The sequence below is a fragment of the Neolamprologus multifasciatus genome, chromosome 7 (assembly GCF_963576455.1).
Source record: "Neolamprologus multifasciatus chromosome 7, fNeoMul1.2, whole genome shotgun sequence".
Classification (NCBI taxonomy): Eukaryota; Metazoa; Chordata; class Actinopteri; order Cichliformes; family Cichlidae; genus Neolamprologus; species Neolamprologus multifasciatus.
Window position 1 is genome coordinate 17,373,445 of NC_140445.1, and position 17,013 is coordinate 17,390,457.

Genomic DNA, 17,013 nt, shown 5'->3' on the forward strand with positions numbered 1-17,013 from the left:
TCACTGTGTGGGCACACACAAGCTCCTTGCTTCTCATTTGATCAGACACGGAGTCAAAGCGACAAGTAAAGCATGTCCCAAAATGAAGCAACAAAGCGGACAGATTGTACTAATTGTTCTGTAAAATGCCTTTGCAGCCAGTTAAATTAGAAACACGACAGCAAACAAAGTGAAGTTACCAAAAAAAAATACGAGCATCTGGATAAATTTCCATATGGTTCTGCTTATTCTGACTACCAATATGCGGAATGGATGAGAGTCCTCACATGAATTAACACAGTAAATGAGGGAGCCGAGAATGAGAGATGTGTCAAAATACAGCTTTCCAGCTACAAAGAGTTGGAAGAATGGTATTCTTGGTGAAGCAATCCATGAAAGACTTAATGTGGTTTTATTTGCTTTGTTCTTACAGAGGCACGGGAGGCCTTAATAAAACAATTTTCCTTGCTGGAAGCTTCTACGGGCACACTTTTAGCCCAGCTGCATGGCATTACATCTTCTTTGAACTGCAGCATCAGCATGACAGAGGAAGAGGGGAAGGAGAAGAGGAAGGATGAAAGCAGCGGGGCTGTGTGTCAGACCTTCACAGACACTCTACACATGATCAGAGTGTCTCAGAAACAACTGAAGCAGGCAACACAAGACCTGGACAATATGGTAGGTGACCTAAATGTACACTTTGTCCTCAGTATTGTAGCCACCTCAAACACTTTATTAGTTATGACTTGCTAGCACCACTTTGGACACCCTTTGGGTTTCCAAACTGCCTTCTTTATAGCATAGATTCAACAAGGTGCTGGAAACATTCCTTGGATTTTGTTCCATCAAGTGAATCTCCAGCATCTGTTGGTACGAGGCAGGATGGATCCATCCTTTTATGTGGGCTACTCCAAATTCTGAGCCCACCATCCAGTTGCTGCAGCAGAAATTGAGACTCATCAGATCAGGAAATATAGTTCCTGCCTGACAAGCCTGTGTGAACTGTAGCCTCAGTTTTCCTGTTTTTTAATTGAAGAGAGTTCACCCAGTGTGGTCTTCTGCTGCTGCAGCTCATCTGCTTCCAGTCTTGGCATGTTGTGTGTTAATAAAATAATTTCATTTTTGTCACCGACCTGTTTTTCCTGACAAAAACAAGACAATAACTAAATAAAAACAAACACACAAGGAAGAAAACGATGATGACAATAATTATGATGATGACAATTTTGCTGAAAGGATTCTGGAGAGACAAGATCCAATCAGAACTAATTAAATTGTGTAGGAAGGTGGAATGGGTTTTGGAAGTGATCTAAACTGAAGTAATCTCCTTGTGCGGTAAGGTTAGAGAGAAGAATAGAAATCATGGAGGAAACTAACTTAAGATTCTGTCTACTAAAATCTTAATCTTTAGTCGACTAAAGCTAATAGAATTTAGATGCCTTAAATATGACTGAAACTAAATGAAATTGTAGTCCAAAGATTGACTAAAAAACTAAACCAACATTTGCTGTCAGAATTAGCACTGCTACATACCTTTTTGTAATAAGAGGCTATTAGATTTTCTGTTGCCTTGAAGCAGCGTGACCATTCGCCTCTGACCTCCGGCATGAATAAGGCATTTTCAAACCAGAGAGCTGTGTCTTACTGGAGTATTCTCTGTAAACCCTTGAGGCGATTGCTCAGGAAAAAATCCCAGTACATCAGGAGTTTGTAAAATACTCAGACCAGCTGATCTGGCACCAACAACCACACCACATTCAAAGTCTCTTAAATCACCTTTCTTCCCATTCTGATGTTTCATTTGATATTCAGCAGGTGGTGTTGACTATGACAATATGTCTAAATGCATTGACTTACTGCCATTTGATTGGCTGATTAGATACTGTACCTAATAAAGTGGCCTGTGAGTGTGTCACGACTTCCAAAAGTCAGATTATTTCCAGGATAAAAATAGAGTTTGTAGATTTAGAAACATTAAGAAAAAACACAGGTTCTGACAAGTGAAGGGGCGCTTATGGTGTGCATCATAAGGTTTGTATTCAAGTGGGAACCGCTCGTAGCACTGACTATGCTAACTCGGCAGTACAGATTTCCTTCGGTTGTTTCTGTACAGTTTCACTGAAGAAAACTGATGACATGTGGATCTGAGCTATCCATCACAGACTTCGTGAAGTAAATCAACCTGCAGCCATTGTTCAGCTGTGATGAATATTGCCGTGCCCCAGGTTTCCAGCAGAACAGCAGACCTAAGCATAACTATGCACTATTGTCAAATTTTAAATTGGTATATGTTAAGTAAAGACTTAGGCTTTCTTAGTGCCAAATTATAGATATACCACTGGCTTTAAAGGGGTACTTCATAGCACTCTGTGTGGAAACTTTAGCAGAAGCAGCAGACCAGCATTGCAGAAACTTAACAAAATTAGTTAAACAAGACAAGATTTAGTTAAGATACTGCTAAGCTGAGTGGTTTCACAGCACCGGTAGTGGCATTCACACCACAAAGGAGGAAAAAATGTCAAAATCAATAGTATGAGTGAATGATTGGGAGAAAAAGAAAGTCCCCTTTGCCAGTGAATCCAAATGTGAGCTTACATGAATGACATATTAACAATAACAGATTCACCAAAGGTCAGCACAGTAGCATCAGCAAAGTCCTGCTTGTTTACTGTCTTTGCATAATTCATACTCGTTCTACTCAGTCTCACGGCACGTTTTCCACCGGTTATACACGACCCCTGCAGAGTGCCTCTGTGCCTCACAGTGAAAGCCCACTCCCAGTTAGATAACCAGTGATTTAACAAGGCGAGCTAGACAGAGAATAATACTGCAGTGTATCAAATGTGTAGCAAAGTTTGGTAGTGGGAATTTGAAATTGATCAAAAGTAGCCCTCCTTAGAACTTTTTGGAGGGAAGATTGACAACATGGAACATTTTTATTGTTATCTGGGTTAGAAGGTATTGCACATGATAGCTCGAGCATATGCTTATATTAAATCAAGTACTATAAATATTACTGTAAGCAATAGTCAGTCTTTTATGCCATTGCATTATATACTGTGTGCTAGCATGCTGATGCTGTATGTAGCATGTTTTTTTTATTGTCTTTACTGTGGGAGGTTGCAGTTTACCTTGCTAGATGCTGCTCTTTTGTGTAGATCCACAAAGACTCCCCCCAGGCAAAACCGTAACTCCACCCCCTCACACCCCCACCCTTCTCCGTATGAGTGGCACACTCCTCCCTCTGAAACAAAAACCCAAAGATGTTGATGGACGCTAAAATTAACAACTTGTTCTTCACCTGCCTCAAGGCTTTTTACGGTCTCTTCATGACGCTTGCAGGAATTTATTATAGATACTCCTGCCATGTTATTTAGGTTTGGAGAGATGAGTGAGCTTGTTTTGCCAATATATAGCTCTCTATTTCTGATTGTGCGTGCGTGGGTGCGTGCGTGTGTCCATTGTGCTTATCACTTGGGTATGCCTGAAGCAACAGCAATGTAATTTCATATTAATAAGCACAGCGGCCACCTCCCTTCCACTAAAATGAAGAAAGAAAAATGCTAGTGTGTCAATTGTTGATTCAGTTTGCCCTTTTTATTTGCATTTTGTCAAATTAAATGCCACTCTGGGAAGGACTCTGGTTTCAACCGTATAAACACTGCATTTATTAAGACAAAACTTCAGGCAATTTCAGACCTTTTTAGGATCACAACTTTTCTAACGTGCAGTGCTGTAAAATAGTTTATGCCCCCTTTTTGATTTCTTTCTTTTGTCATTTTTCTTTTTGCAATATTTGTTACACTTACATGTTTAAGATCATCAGACATAATGTAATATTAGACAAAGGTCTAAACTATCCAACCATATCTAATCCTCTGTGAAAAAGGAATTAATGTATTTAAAAGTAGATCTAATAAATCTGCATTTTGTATTTACATCTTTGTCGAATATGACAAATATTGCAAAATAATAAAAAAAACAGGACAGAACTGTACATGTCAATAATTAGAAGTTCATTTATTTTTGATGTACTGATTTTCTACTTTGGGATTTGTATTTTCAAGACAGTCTTTTAAACTTTTTAATGTTCATATGAGAATCCAAATTAAAACGTTTTGCTCAAATCATTATCTAACAGTCAATATGTACAGACAGGGGGAGGTACACCACAGAGCATCTGTTTTCATCTGTAAAACACGGCAGAGGTACTGTCATGGTTTATGGCTACGTTTAATTCAGAGGTGGTTCAGATCTTATCAGAAATGATAAACCTTTGAACGAGGACAAGTGTGGATTTTGAGCCATCATGCAATACGATGTGGAAAGCAACTGGTAGACAAAGAACAGAACAAAAGGTAGCTCACATCCAGTGAAGAGCTTTGAAATGTCCTTCGGGAAGCCTGGAGAACTTTTCCTGAAGACTACAAGGGTGTCCAACTCCAGGCCTCGAGGGCCGGTGTCCTGCAGGTTTTAGATATCACCCTGGGTCAACACACCTGAATCAAATGATTAATTCATTACCAGGCCTCTGGAGAGCTTCAAGACATGTTGAGGAGGTCATTTAGCCATTTAAATCAGCTGCGTTGGATCAAGGACACATTTAAAGCTGCAGGACACCGGCCCTCAAGGCCTGGAGTTGGACACCCCTGACTTAAAGAAAGCTGCCAGAGAGAGTTCAGGCTGTGTTTTGTGTCCATGCCAAATATTGACTTTCAAACTCATGTGCTGTTTTTCCACGATTTCCCTATTTGAATAAATCAATGCAGCTATTTTTAGTTTTCTAGCAAAATATAAAGAAATGAAAGGTGGTTCAAGATTTTAGCACAATGCTGTATTTTTCTGAATAACTCTCAGAAACATACAGTTTTCACACAAATGAAAATTTCTCTGACTGCAAACAGCACTGTGTCGAAAACATTTTTAAAAATAATCAGCTGAAGTGTGAAAAATCCTTTAATTACGTGACCTCATATGATTTAATTAAACACGTCCAAACAGCTTAGACCCATTCCAAGACCAGAGCTGTACTTTTTTTGTCATTTGCTCAGTATGTCGCTTTCTCTCACTACCTTTTTCACAGCTCATTCCTTTTGAGGCAGTGTCACGACCCAACAAATGGAACATTATGGTCAATGACTCACAGGTGCTAATGAAAAGGTAAGTTAGGTCAATGGACTTTGAGTTGTCAGTTAAAAGCAAAGACCGCAATAGTAATTTACGGAGCTTCATCACTCCCGGCTTTTAGCTTGTCAAATACATTGTGGTTAGGTTACTGTGAATCGATGCTCTCAGCGCTTCAGAGTCACACCTTTGTTCTAGTTAAAAATATCCAGAGTGGAAATCCATTTTTCTCTTTCCTTGCAGCAGCTGCAGTACTCTACTATTCTGTAATGCTCGTTTTATTCCTCTTTTACATTATTTACCTTTTTTTTTATTTCTTCTTCTTCTGGTAGTCACCGGGAAACAGCGGACCACATCGAGGCTATAGCCGACAGGGCAGTAAGAGCCTCAAAGCAGACCTATAGCTCACTGATGGATCTACTGCAGGACAACTCTACAGAGGAGTACATCAGGAACCTAACGGAGCAGTGAGCACAAAGACAAACATATGTTCTTGTAGACATGCACAGGCAGAAACAATGCTTTGTATGAATTCACATTCACATAAAGCATTCTACAACTCCCTGGATTATTGCGCTTTTGCAGTGTGTGTGTGTGTATATAACAAAGTGCACCTATCACTGTATTATAGCTCAAGGTCCTCTTCTTGCTGCTGCCTCTTAAAGCACACTAGAGTTAAGGAGTAAGACATTTAGCCACAGGGAGACAGCTTCTCTCTACTGTAAGCCTATTGCTTTCTTGGATTTGCCACACGCTTGCTGCATCTCCTAGCGTGTGATTGCTCTGAGGATTATCCTGGATGCCAGACAGAATGATGCAAAAAGCCCTCCGGTGGCCATGATGAGAGCAAGAAGTGAGGAGCTCCAAATTGATTACTCCCTTCTACCAGTAGTCAGCTTGATTCAGAGGAGTTGTGTTCATCTTCGGAGCACTGCCGTATGTCTGTGTGCGTGCTCGCGCGTGTGTGTCTGCGTGCGTTTGTGTGTCGCTTTATAGGATGCAAAGTGAGCAGTTTACGCACAGATGGGCAGCATAAAATTGCATTTCCCACACATATTTCCCCATGTGGTGGCACTTAAGCAGATCAGAGGCATTTTATAGGCAGGAAGCTACCCAATCAGAAAATGACAAAGGTATTCAACCTGTCTCCAACAAAAGGTCTGTATCACTAGTACTCAGCAGCACTGCAACTGTTAGAAACAATTCACCTCAGTGTTTGTAATCAGCAACAGCAAAGGGGTAGTAGCACTTATTCAGCACAACTTTGAGCTACATTAATGGACTTTACATTTTAGTGGGAAACTGCGTACTTGTTTTTACCTTCCCGCAAGTTTTTTGGAGATATTATTACTTTCTGATTGAGCTTTTACATAAAGAAGAATGTTGAAGAATAATTTAAATAATAAACTGAACGGCAGTTCGCTGCCCTCTCTGGTTTTTTGAACATTGTGCCTCTTCTGACCATAGTCAGAACCATCCAGTAGAAATGTCACCAGGTCTCGGGGCAATTTTGTACATCCTTATTGCAAAGTGAAAAGTTAAATCACTGAAAATAAGCAAAAAATGATTTTTAGCCAACGCTAGGTCACCGTTGAAAGCTTAAACTACAACTTTCTTGTAAAATCTGTGCAGACATGTAGTGTCTAGTTGAAACCCCAGTCATGTTTTAGATCTCTTAATAAAAGCAGCTACAGTTACTGTTGCAGTTTTTATTCTGCAGTCACTTTTTGCCCCTCCCTTTTCTTTTTCTCACAACACAGAGTGATATATTTGCATAGTTTCACACTAGCAGGCTGTTTTCTTGTTCTGATGGAGAAAGGCTCCCTATAGGTTTAAAACATGCCTTTGAGGATCTTTGAATGAAGACATAAAAGTATGAAATTAATCACTGAGTGGGGAAAGAGATAAGGCAGAAGGGACAAAAATTAAATTTGTGCATTAGGTTGGGGCTCTTTGAGCCTTGCTGTATTTAACGTAGTGACCAATTACAGTGGTACAAATGTATTTGTTGTTGGGGATATCTTATGCGGCCAGGTTTATTCTTTCATGGAGAACTTCAGGAGACTCAGATGTCTTATACACACACACGCACACACTAGAAGGCTTGACTGAGGAGAATAAAAGTGTAGTGACACACACACATATATAAAGCCATTCTGAAAGCTCTGCTCTGATAACACAGCTCATTCATACTATTGCTGTATGTACTATACTACATACAAGCAATTCATGTGTTCATGTCACTCTCAAGATATTGCGCACAGTGCTGCAAGGGAGTGAAAGCAAGTTAACTATACAAGTTCTTTTCTCTAATGTTGGGGAAATAACAATAAACATGGAGGGGATGCAGAACCATGAGCAAAGGAAGAATTTTATGAACAGCTTTACAGAGATGCTCGAACCATCTCAAACCATTTCTAATGCTACAGTCACATCAGGATAAACAATGGTTGGAGACTGGACACAACCAAAACTATTGCATTTAACTTAAGACCACTCTGAAATGTTTTCCTGGAAGATGGGGATTAGACCTGTGACCATCTGCAGTTATTTGCACTTTTTAAAACGATGTTCACGCATCAACTGTGAGTTTGCAGTTGAATGTAGTCATTGGTAATCAGTTCCAATTTGTTTGCAATAATAGGGGAATCAATCGGTCTACAGACATAGAAATTAACATTTAAAATGTACTCTGACTGCCGTCAGAACCTCATGGACAGAAGCAGAAGTTTCTCCACAAAGAGATGCTTCAGGACAGATACTTTAATGCAAAATGACATGGGCACACCTCTCTATAAACAGAAATATAACCAGAATACAACTGGCTGGTAACCGACTGAGTTCCGTCCTCTATTGCAAAGAGTAAAGTAAAACGAACTCCAGACTGCTTCACTCTGACCACTGTCCAGTTTTATAAATTAAACAGCAAATGTTTGCTTATTCTCTTATTCTCAATTGAAGTCCTATTTTTGCTCTAGTGTGACTGAGCCACAGCAAGCAGCAAACCTGCATGCTGGTCAAAGAAAGAGTATAAGTCACAAAGTCAAACACACCTCTTTAACACTGATGTCACCTACCATTTCCTCTCCCTCTGCCAAGTACCTCTTACTGCTGAGTGCAAAGTGAAGTCAGCTCTACAGGAAGTAGGGGGGTTTCTGAGACAGCAGAGAGAAGGGGAGAGACATCAAGTTGTCGTGTGGGTCGTCTTTCTTTTAAATTTAGAAACGAGGACCTCTGTATACGTCCTGTACATTCTTGCAAATAAAGTCTAAAACACAAGGAAACTCTTTAACACTAATTTCACTGGTGCATCAGTTTCTGCAACTGATGCATCATAATATACAGCATTATATGATAATGTGTCTGGGTCAGATAGGTTGCAAAATAAATAATAATGTATGTTTCTCTCTGCATTTAACCCATCAACTCAGTGGGCTGCCACCAATCTAGCACCTGGGGAGCAGTGTGTAGGGACGGTACCTTCCTCAGGGGTACCTCTTGGTAGCCATTCAGTGGATTTGAACCCCCAACCCTTCCAATCATGGGGTGATCACTTTACCTATTGAGCTATCTCTCAGCAGTATAAAGCTGCTGTTGTATATAAGGAACCCATTTTTTTATTTTCTCTTTTTGTCTTTTTAAGTTGCCTTTTTATTAAACAGGATAATACAGAAGGCTGAAATTTTGCCGTATGAGCTTTTGTGTCCACACGATTCAAAAGAAAAACATTTGTCTCACATACTAATTAAAAAAGCACTTTTTAAATTAGTTTCAAGATTGTTATTGCATTCAGTATTGCACGCTGTGATCATCTTATTATTTGGAAAGTGCAAAATGATTTACAGTATATGTGACATTCGAATGATCCTGTAGTATAGTATCTCACTATATGAACACTTATAAATGACCCAGCATATTTTACATTAAAGCTGAAATAGACTACATGTTTTGGACTTCAGTCAGTCAGTCAGTAAGTCAATCATGTTTTGATATCAGTATCACCATATTTTTATGTAAATGTTCAGTGAGGGAACTCCTGCACTGCATCTGGGAACCGTTTGCAGGCTGTAGAAAAATCTAGTTCATGACATGAGACTTGTAAGAGGAGAATGAAGAAAGAGACAGAATGTGCAGTGGCTTTAGAAGAGGACTTTCACCTTGGAAAGTGTGGTTAAAAGCCAATGTGAAGCTAGAAGTTAGCACTAGCACATTTTTAGCATGCATGTGCACGTAGGTGGTTGTGTAGAACAGAGACAAGAACTTTTAAAAAAACTTTTCTATATGTTTCCCACCTATCGGGGATATATTATATGTTTTGATACATTCTTACTGTACTTCTTTCATTTTAGAATCACACAGATGCAGCAGCAGAAGGAGAACCTGATGGTGCAGGTGAACGATACTGTAGCCGAACAGCTGGCCCTGGAGGAAGAAGCTGCTGGTTTAAAGCTTGCCTTGGGTAACATCACATCATCCTTACATCAGCTGGCTCTGACAGATGCCAGCCCATATCCGGAGGCTGATCACACTCAGTTCAACCAAACCAAACATCTAACCAACTTTACAACAGAGGTCAGTTTAATCTTCACTGCGATTTCAAGCATATTCTGTTGCATTTGGAACCAATAAATCAATCATTTCATTCTAATTAGTGTGGGTGCTGCTTATATAAGAAACCACTCTGGTTTGTTTAACTTGGCTCATATAGAGACAGAGGTATGGGGAATTAGAAGTTAATGTCACTTCGTTTTTTTCTCATTTAATATTTGGCAAGGAAAGACGCACACTGAGGCACAGGAGAGAAGATTCTGGCAGCTTCTGTTGCTCACAGGGCACATGTTGTTCTGGAGGGGGGGATGATTACCACAGCAGCATGTCTGAGCAGAATACACTGTTAAATGACCCAGAAATATGCTAAGGTGCCCTTTGTGTACGTGGTAGTTTAACAAAAGTAGAGAAAGCAATTAAAAAAAAGATCTTTATTCTAATAGAACTGTTGCTTCTTGTTATCCCCTTTCTTGTGTAGTGGGGTGAGACCCTGGTGAAACAGACAAAAGAACTGGACCAGCAAGTTCAGACTCAAGACGGTCTCATTGCTAAGGTCAGAGAAGTGGTGGAGCCTTTACTACAGACAGTCAACAACAGCATGGAAAGCGTGAATAACGTCAGCAAGGTAACTACACTAAGTGTTTGCTAGTATTGATTTTCAGAATGTTTTTATTTTAACAATGGTTATTAGCCATGTTAACAGCACAGTTCTGTGAATTATTAAAACACAGACATGTATGTTAATTTATTGTTATTCTTTCTATGTTCATTCTATCACTACGTATAGTGATACAGCAAAACCTTAAACACCAAAGAAATGAGTCATATAAACATATTTTTTGTTCTTCTTCTTTGCAAGCTACATTTTCATTGTATAAGGCAAAGTAATCAATTATAGATATGCATGACAACACATTCCACAGACCCCAGAGTTTAGCGAAAAGTATTTACAAGCAACAATGTGCACGTAGACGTAAGGTACGTGCAATGTCAACAACGTAGGCGTAATGTTCGTCGTCACTGTTCATTTTGAGGTCAGCTAATACCAATCCATCATTCTCTTCCGCTTATCCTTTTCAGGGTTGCTGGAACCTGTCCCAGCTGTCTTAGGGCGAGGGGCAGGGTACACCCTGGACAGGTCACCAGTCTGTCACAGGGCTAACACATAGACACAGACAACCATTTGCACTCACATGGGCAATTTAGTGTTTCCAATTAACCTATCTATGGGAGGAAGAGATAGATAGATAGATAATTACAGAAGAATATTTTGTTACAAACACAATATTTGAACAAAATATAACATGAAACACAATAAACATTATTGCAAAGATTTAATAAACTACACTTGACTTTACTGACTTCTTGCTTTATCCTCCTTCTCTTGTACTAAAGCTGCAAACTCAAGCTCACGGAGCAAAAGTTGTGACTTTGTCATCAGTTGTGACAGGCAAAGAGGTGGAATCAGAAGCAATCTCTCTTCACAGACAACTAGAACGTAAGCCTCTATCTTTTTGACATACATTATTGCTTTTGTTGAATGTACAACTAAATTATTTTGCTTAAATTGAAATGTCAAGTACTGAGATGAAAAGAAAAACACAGTATGACCCAGAGAGTCATGTATTAATATAATAGATATGTCATCACGGTTGTAATGTCTTGACCCATTTGTCACATATTGAGCACAATAGCGGCTTCTGTAGAAAAACAGAAAGAGCCAGAATGTTTTGAGTCGTTCTAGCTTAAACTTCATTAATTAAATATTGACATTTATGAAACATAAAGAGAGTCTTAGGTTATTTTGTCTGCTCGGACAGTCAGTAATAGTAGAGAGTAATACAGAGTGAATAAAAAATTAAATTCACCCAGTACACAGTGACCTTTTTAGTCAAATATTTTTTTAATCTAATGCAACTTTGATTATGCCTTAATCCTAATAACATCCATCCTCTTGAATCTCCATTCAGGCATGGTTACACAGTGGCCCCGTCAACAAGCGCAGACCAAGGCTGCAATCAAGAAGGCAAGACCCTTGGAGGAAAAGATCCTGCCTGATGTCAGGAAGAAAGTCGCAGAGACCGAGAAGATGCTTAAACCAGCTCTGGAACACTCCAACATCTCAAGTAGCACGGCAAAGGACGCCGAACAAAAAGCGCATGCTGTGGTAAAGGTGTGAATACTTGTTTTTCCAACCATAACACTGAACAAATGGGATTATAAATGATGCATGTTAATTGGAGAATTGCTAATTTGTGGAATTGACAAAAATTTTGCAGTAAGTCAATCATTTTTTGTGTGATACACAAAATAAAATTCCTAATTTGTTCAAAAGTTTGTTCTGATTAGATGATGTCACAAATAATAATGTTCCAGTTAATCTCACCCAAAGGCCTTCTAGAGTAACAACTCTGGGAAGTTATTTTGACTTTAAAAGTCCCACTCTATGAATTAATAGAGAGCCGTAGCTTAACTTCAATAGTCACTGAGGCATAAAAACTGCATGTATAATATCCCAAGTCAAATATGAAAAAAAAACTATGAAATAAGTTTTTTTCCTTCTTTTTTTGCAACGTTTTACACCAAGGATTAATTTAAGCTCAATACGAAGTGTTAGTACAATCAGCATATTTGGCTCATTTCAACACCCGACCAGCTACTGTGCTAATTCACATGATAAACACGCAGCCAAGATCAACCACCAATGCACTTTACAGCCACTACACAAACCCAAGCCCAAGCTGTGTGCATGCATCAGTTGCAGATTATTGATTCTTTGGAGGAAGAAATGTAACAATCGCCATCTCTGACATTACAGAATTCCCCAGAAAATTTCTCATCAGGATTCCTTGAGTGCCACATCTCTCTACTACAAGTTCTCATCACATGATACTGCTGTTCTGTCAAGTGCTGATACTAAGTGTCTGTGCCTTAAGGCTAACATCTAATGGTGCTCTTTTGATTAGCCAAGTCTGTGCTGGTATAAATCTTAAGTTTGTCTACGAGGGCACCAGGTTCATTTTACTGATGGGAGTTTGACTGTTATGTTTTCACTCAGTTTTGACGTTTAATTTTACTCACTATCAAAAAAGGCCATATGTGATGCTGTCACATATTGCCGATCACAGCAGTACTTAAATGCTGATTAGGCAATTGTTAGCATGCTAACATACAAAATAAAAAGCTAAGCAAACATTAAAGTAGCATTCACAATCCACAGATCCATAGATCTCTTAGTGGTTTTCCATAAACATTCCAGAATATTTCCGATAGTCATTTGCTAACCTTTCCCTCATTTTTGTGTTTAGGAATCCAAAGCCATTCTGACCCAGGCTAAGCATACCAGGACTGCATCTGCTCACCTTAGCTCCAATATAGACTCTGCCTTAGAGCAACTGTCAGTGCAGGAGTTGCTGACTGATAGAGTTAACACCCAGATTACCTCAGAGGTATTTAACACAGCCATACACATATTTGAAGGAAAAAATCTATGCATATCGATCTGTTCATCCTGTGTGCAGCTTAAAAGACTGTTTCTAGAGCATGTCTTGTAATTCTCAGCCTGGGGTGTATCTGGCCAGCGTAAAGGAAGATATGGAAGCAGCCAAGCTCCAGCTAGAGGCCTATTCTGTTACACTAACTGAGCTAATCAGCAAGATTGGTAAGTCACTACTTTTTGCTCTTCTGTGTCTATAAAACCCATAAATTTTCATTATACCTTAAATATCAGCCCACTAAAGAGCTCGGTGCTTTTTAATGCCTCATTAAACATGGAAATACTCCTCAGACCGTAAAACACGAATAACTGCTGTGCACAAGTCCGAGCAGCATTTCCTTTAGGTCTGACATATATATCTGACCTACTGTATGTCGTCTTTGGTCAAATCATTTGTATAATTCGTTAGAAAGGTGAGGTTTTGCACTTTATGGTCAGTTCTACTGTGCTTGAGAGAATAATCATCCAATCACTGCAATTAGGTCACGATGCTGGGTTATGTGCTGTTTGAATAAGTGAAGTAGGACAGCCATTAATAAACCACAGTCTAAAAAAAACTGCTCTTTTTCAAGTCTGTTATGCAGTGTTTTCTTTTTCTGTCCTCCCTCCAGATGGGGATGTGCCACTGGAGCAATTTCACCGGATCTTGAACGAGACAGCGCGCCGTCTGAGCATGCTTCGCGGGAGTGTAGAGAGCCCAACGCTAGGCTCAAAGATCCAGAAGCTGCAATCGGCCGCTAAAGAGCAGCAGAGCCGTCTGTCCCTCATTGAACAGGACATACAGGAGATCACGGAGGAGAGAGACAGTCTCAGAGACATTGCCTTAAACCTGCCCCAGTCCTGCCCCGAGGCAACCGGAGCAGGCAAAGGATAGATGCCGAGCATTACATCATTGATAGCTGAACATCAGAAAAGTCTGGGATGATTTTGTTAAGAGAAGGAGTTGCAGTGATTTTGTGTTCAACTTCAGAAAAAGTCTTTTTAGGTTTTCCCTTTTTTGCCCCAAGGTGCAATTCATTTTACCTCCACAGCAGACCGACACACACACACACACACACACACACACACACACACACAACAGCCAAAAGCCCAAGACTTCTCCACTGCCTCCCATGATTTATAACCAATCTTCCTTCTCCTTCTTGTTTTTATCATTTTCTTTTTTTTTTTACTCAACTCTCTTTTAGTAACAACATCCAAACTTCAATTTCACCATGAATAATAAGCAGCCATTCTGAACTGCTGGAGTGCACTGTCAAGTTTAAAATAATGCTGATTTTCCTTTGTGGGGCTAAAAGGTGTGTCTGAGTGCTCCTTCAGACTGACACATTCATTTACACTTGAGCTCTTTTTCATCACCATTGCTTAATTAACAATTAGTCCCCTTGGCCTCAGTGGAGTTCAGGTCAGGCTTCGACAGCACAGAACCTGTTTTCAGGATTATTACAGTGCCTCTCTCAGTTTTTGCAGTTTCTCAATATTTCTGTCTTTCTGTGCCTCTGTCAAATGGACAAACTTTGCTTGGCTTGGAGTCGCGCTTCGTCACACTGCGTGGCTCCCGATGACTAAAGCATAAAAGCAAAGGGTCTTTGCGCAAGTCTTACAACAGGGTTCCAGCAAGTTCATTAGAAAACATAATAATAGTTTTGGTGTTGGTCTTAAAACATAGATTATACATCATGTTTTTTCAAGTTTTTTAGTAACATCGCAATTTTCATGTCATTTGCAGCGATGATCACCAAATTACTGTTAACCAGTGTTGGTTAATTTCATTAACAATTTCAGATGTTTTCACAGCTTCAAGTGTCGTTTCAGAGTAAAGACAAAAATAAGAAAGAAAACTATAAATTGCACTGTGATACTCGAGCCTGAGTCTAAACACACACTTTTACAGATTGACTCATGGAAGTGCTCAATAATGCCACTACTGGTACCAGCTGTAGCTACACATGACATTTATAATTTAACAAAACAGTTGAGAACTGTGCTTTTAGTATTTCGGATTTTTTTTCTTTTTATTTAACTACAATAACTCGAGATGAGATTTAAAATCTCTTTTGCAAGAGAGTCGCAGCCAATGCTTGGGTCATTACGCATTACTTTACTTAAAAGAAATGCACTATGTTAGCTAATTACTTGATTGAGAAAGTACACTACTCATTATAGAGCTACTCTATAAAATAACCTGAAATGCATCGTCACATAATTACTCGTTAAAAATGTAAGCCTGAGGCTACAGTCCCACACACCAATATAAATCCCTATTTGAATACAGAAACACGAGCAATCTTTCTTTTACTTTTTACAATATGAACACAAAACCAACAACGCAAAGCAAAGTTTAAAATCCGACCAAAGAAACTTTAAAGTGATGGCCATAACGATAGAAATGAAAGATAGAAACGTTGGCTACAATGCTACAAGCCTGAGTTTGCTACCTTTTGAAGTGTCTGGCTGCGGGGCTGGGGCTGGCTCAGCTTTAACATCACTCTGGGTTCTTCGCTAGCTTTGTGTTAGCATGCTGTCTGTGCAGATGGCTGCAAGGAGCCAAAGTTGTGTTTCTATTCTGCACTCAGTTTGCGTTTCACTATCGCTTGTCCTTTCATGCAGTAAAAACAAAAGTTATCTGCAAAAATGTAGACTACACCGTTTTCCACCTCCCAGCACCAGAAACTGAAATCAGCTGATTGTAGCATGTTGATTTTTTCTTCTCCTTTCTATCTGCCCGGCAGAAAACTGAAGAACCTAACAAGACAATAGTAACTGTAATGCAATCACTGAATCTTGCATCATGCATATATTAGTGTGTTACTGAAAAATATAATGAGATTAAAGCAATAATGCTGTTAACATCTTTTACATACAAGTATGATAGCTAAGGTACATATGTAGATTCTGTCTGAGATATCATTAAAAACAGATTCACTTTACTCTCATTTGTGGCACGTAAAAATATCACTGTGTAAGGATTATTGTAGTCCTTCATAGTTGTATACCCAGCTACAGGTTATGGCCTGTTTACAGCCTGACTGTGACACATAATTTGGACATTGAGGTCTTAAAAGGGTCCCAAAAAATACAGGTTTGGATTTTTTTTAAATGGTGCAGGAACCCTGTGCAAGACCTGTAAAGCGATGATAATGATGAAGCGAAGATATTATTTAAAAATTACATTGTTCTGCTTTTATGAATGCTCAGTCTAATCTAATCAAAAGTTATACCTGTTTTTCATGCAAGTGCCCCAGTCACATGTCTGCTTGTAATAATTGTAACAATGCCCGAGTGTATAAGGCCTGAACCATAATGCAATAAAATATACATGATACATCCGTCTTGCATAATGTATCGAATTCTTAGTGGACATTTTTGTGTAATATTGTACAACAAAGCATAATGGAAATGAAAGGGCTGCTCAAAGCTGAGTAGATGCGGATATCTGGAAATGGGTGAGTAACATATTGATGAACACAATAAAATTATGAAAATGGGTTTGTTTTATTTGTGAATTTACTTTCCTTCCTTCCTTTCCTTTGTCTGAGTTTTGTGTTATCTCTAGAAGTGAACAAAGAGAAGTCACTAATCCAGCAGCCTTGGAAGGAAGAAGGTTTCTGAAAAACAATGAAAGTGCTGAAGTTCTTAGCTCCCTTATCCAGAACCATTTACCACAAGCCCAAAGGTTCAGCAGAAAGTGGATCAAAGACAAACTCATATATGACACGATAACTTTAGCCCTTTAAACAAACACATTTTCTCTTAGTACAAAGTTGTGTTACTGTTTTTGTTTGTGAGCAAAAAAGTCTCCTATCACTCTCGGGTGTCAGGACTAAACATAAAGGCCAGTGGTCGATTAGCTTAGCTTACCTAGT

General features: G+C 39.2%; 1 protein-coding gene across 1 annotated transcript in view; it reads left to right on the forward strand.

Moving 5' to 3' along the window:
* lamc3 (laminin, gamma 3) overlaps nt 1-16,477 on the forward strand; it is a 139,378-nt gene extending 122,901 nt beyond the window's left edge. Inside the window, exons 19-28 of the mRNA XM_085166147.1 lie at nt 413-657; nt 5,063-5,139; nt 5,436-5,570; nt 9,453-9,675; nt 10,130-10,276; nt 11,047-11,149; nt 11,622-11,824; nt 12,960-13,100; nt 13,213-13,312; nt 13,759-16,477. Of these exons, the coding sequence (XP_085022273.1) occupies nt 413-657; nt 5,063-5,139; nt 5,436-5,570; nt 9,453-9,675; nt 10,130-10,276; nt 11,047-11,149; nt 11,622-11,824; nt 12,960-13,100; nt 13,213-13,312; nt 13,759-14,021 (1,637 nt within the window). The 3' untranslated portion in view covers nt 14,022-16,477. The remainder of the gene's footprint in view (nt 1-412; nt 658-5,062; nt 5,140-5,435; nt 5,571-9,452; nt 9,676-10,129; nt 10,277-11,046; nt 11,150-11,621; nt 11,825-12,959; nt 13,101-13,212; nt 13,313-13,758) is intronic.
* Nucleotides 16,478-17,013: the final 536 nt, after the last annotated feature.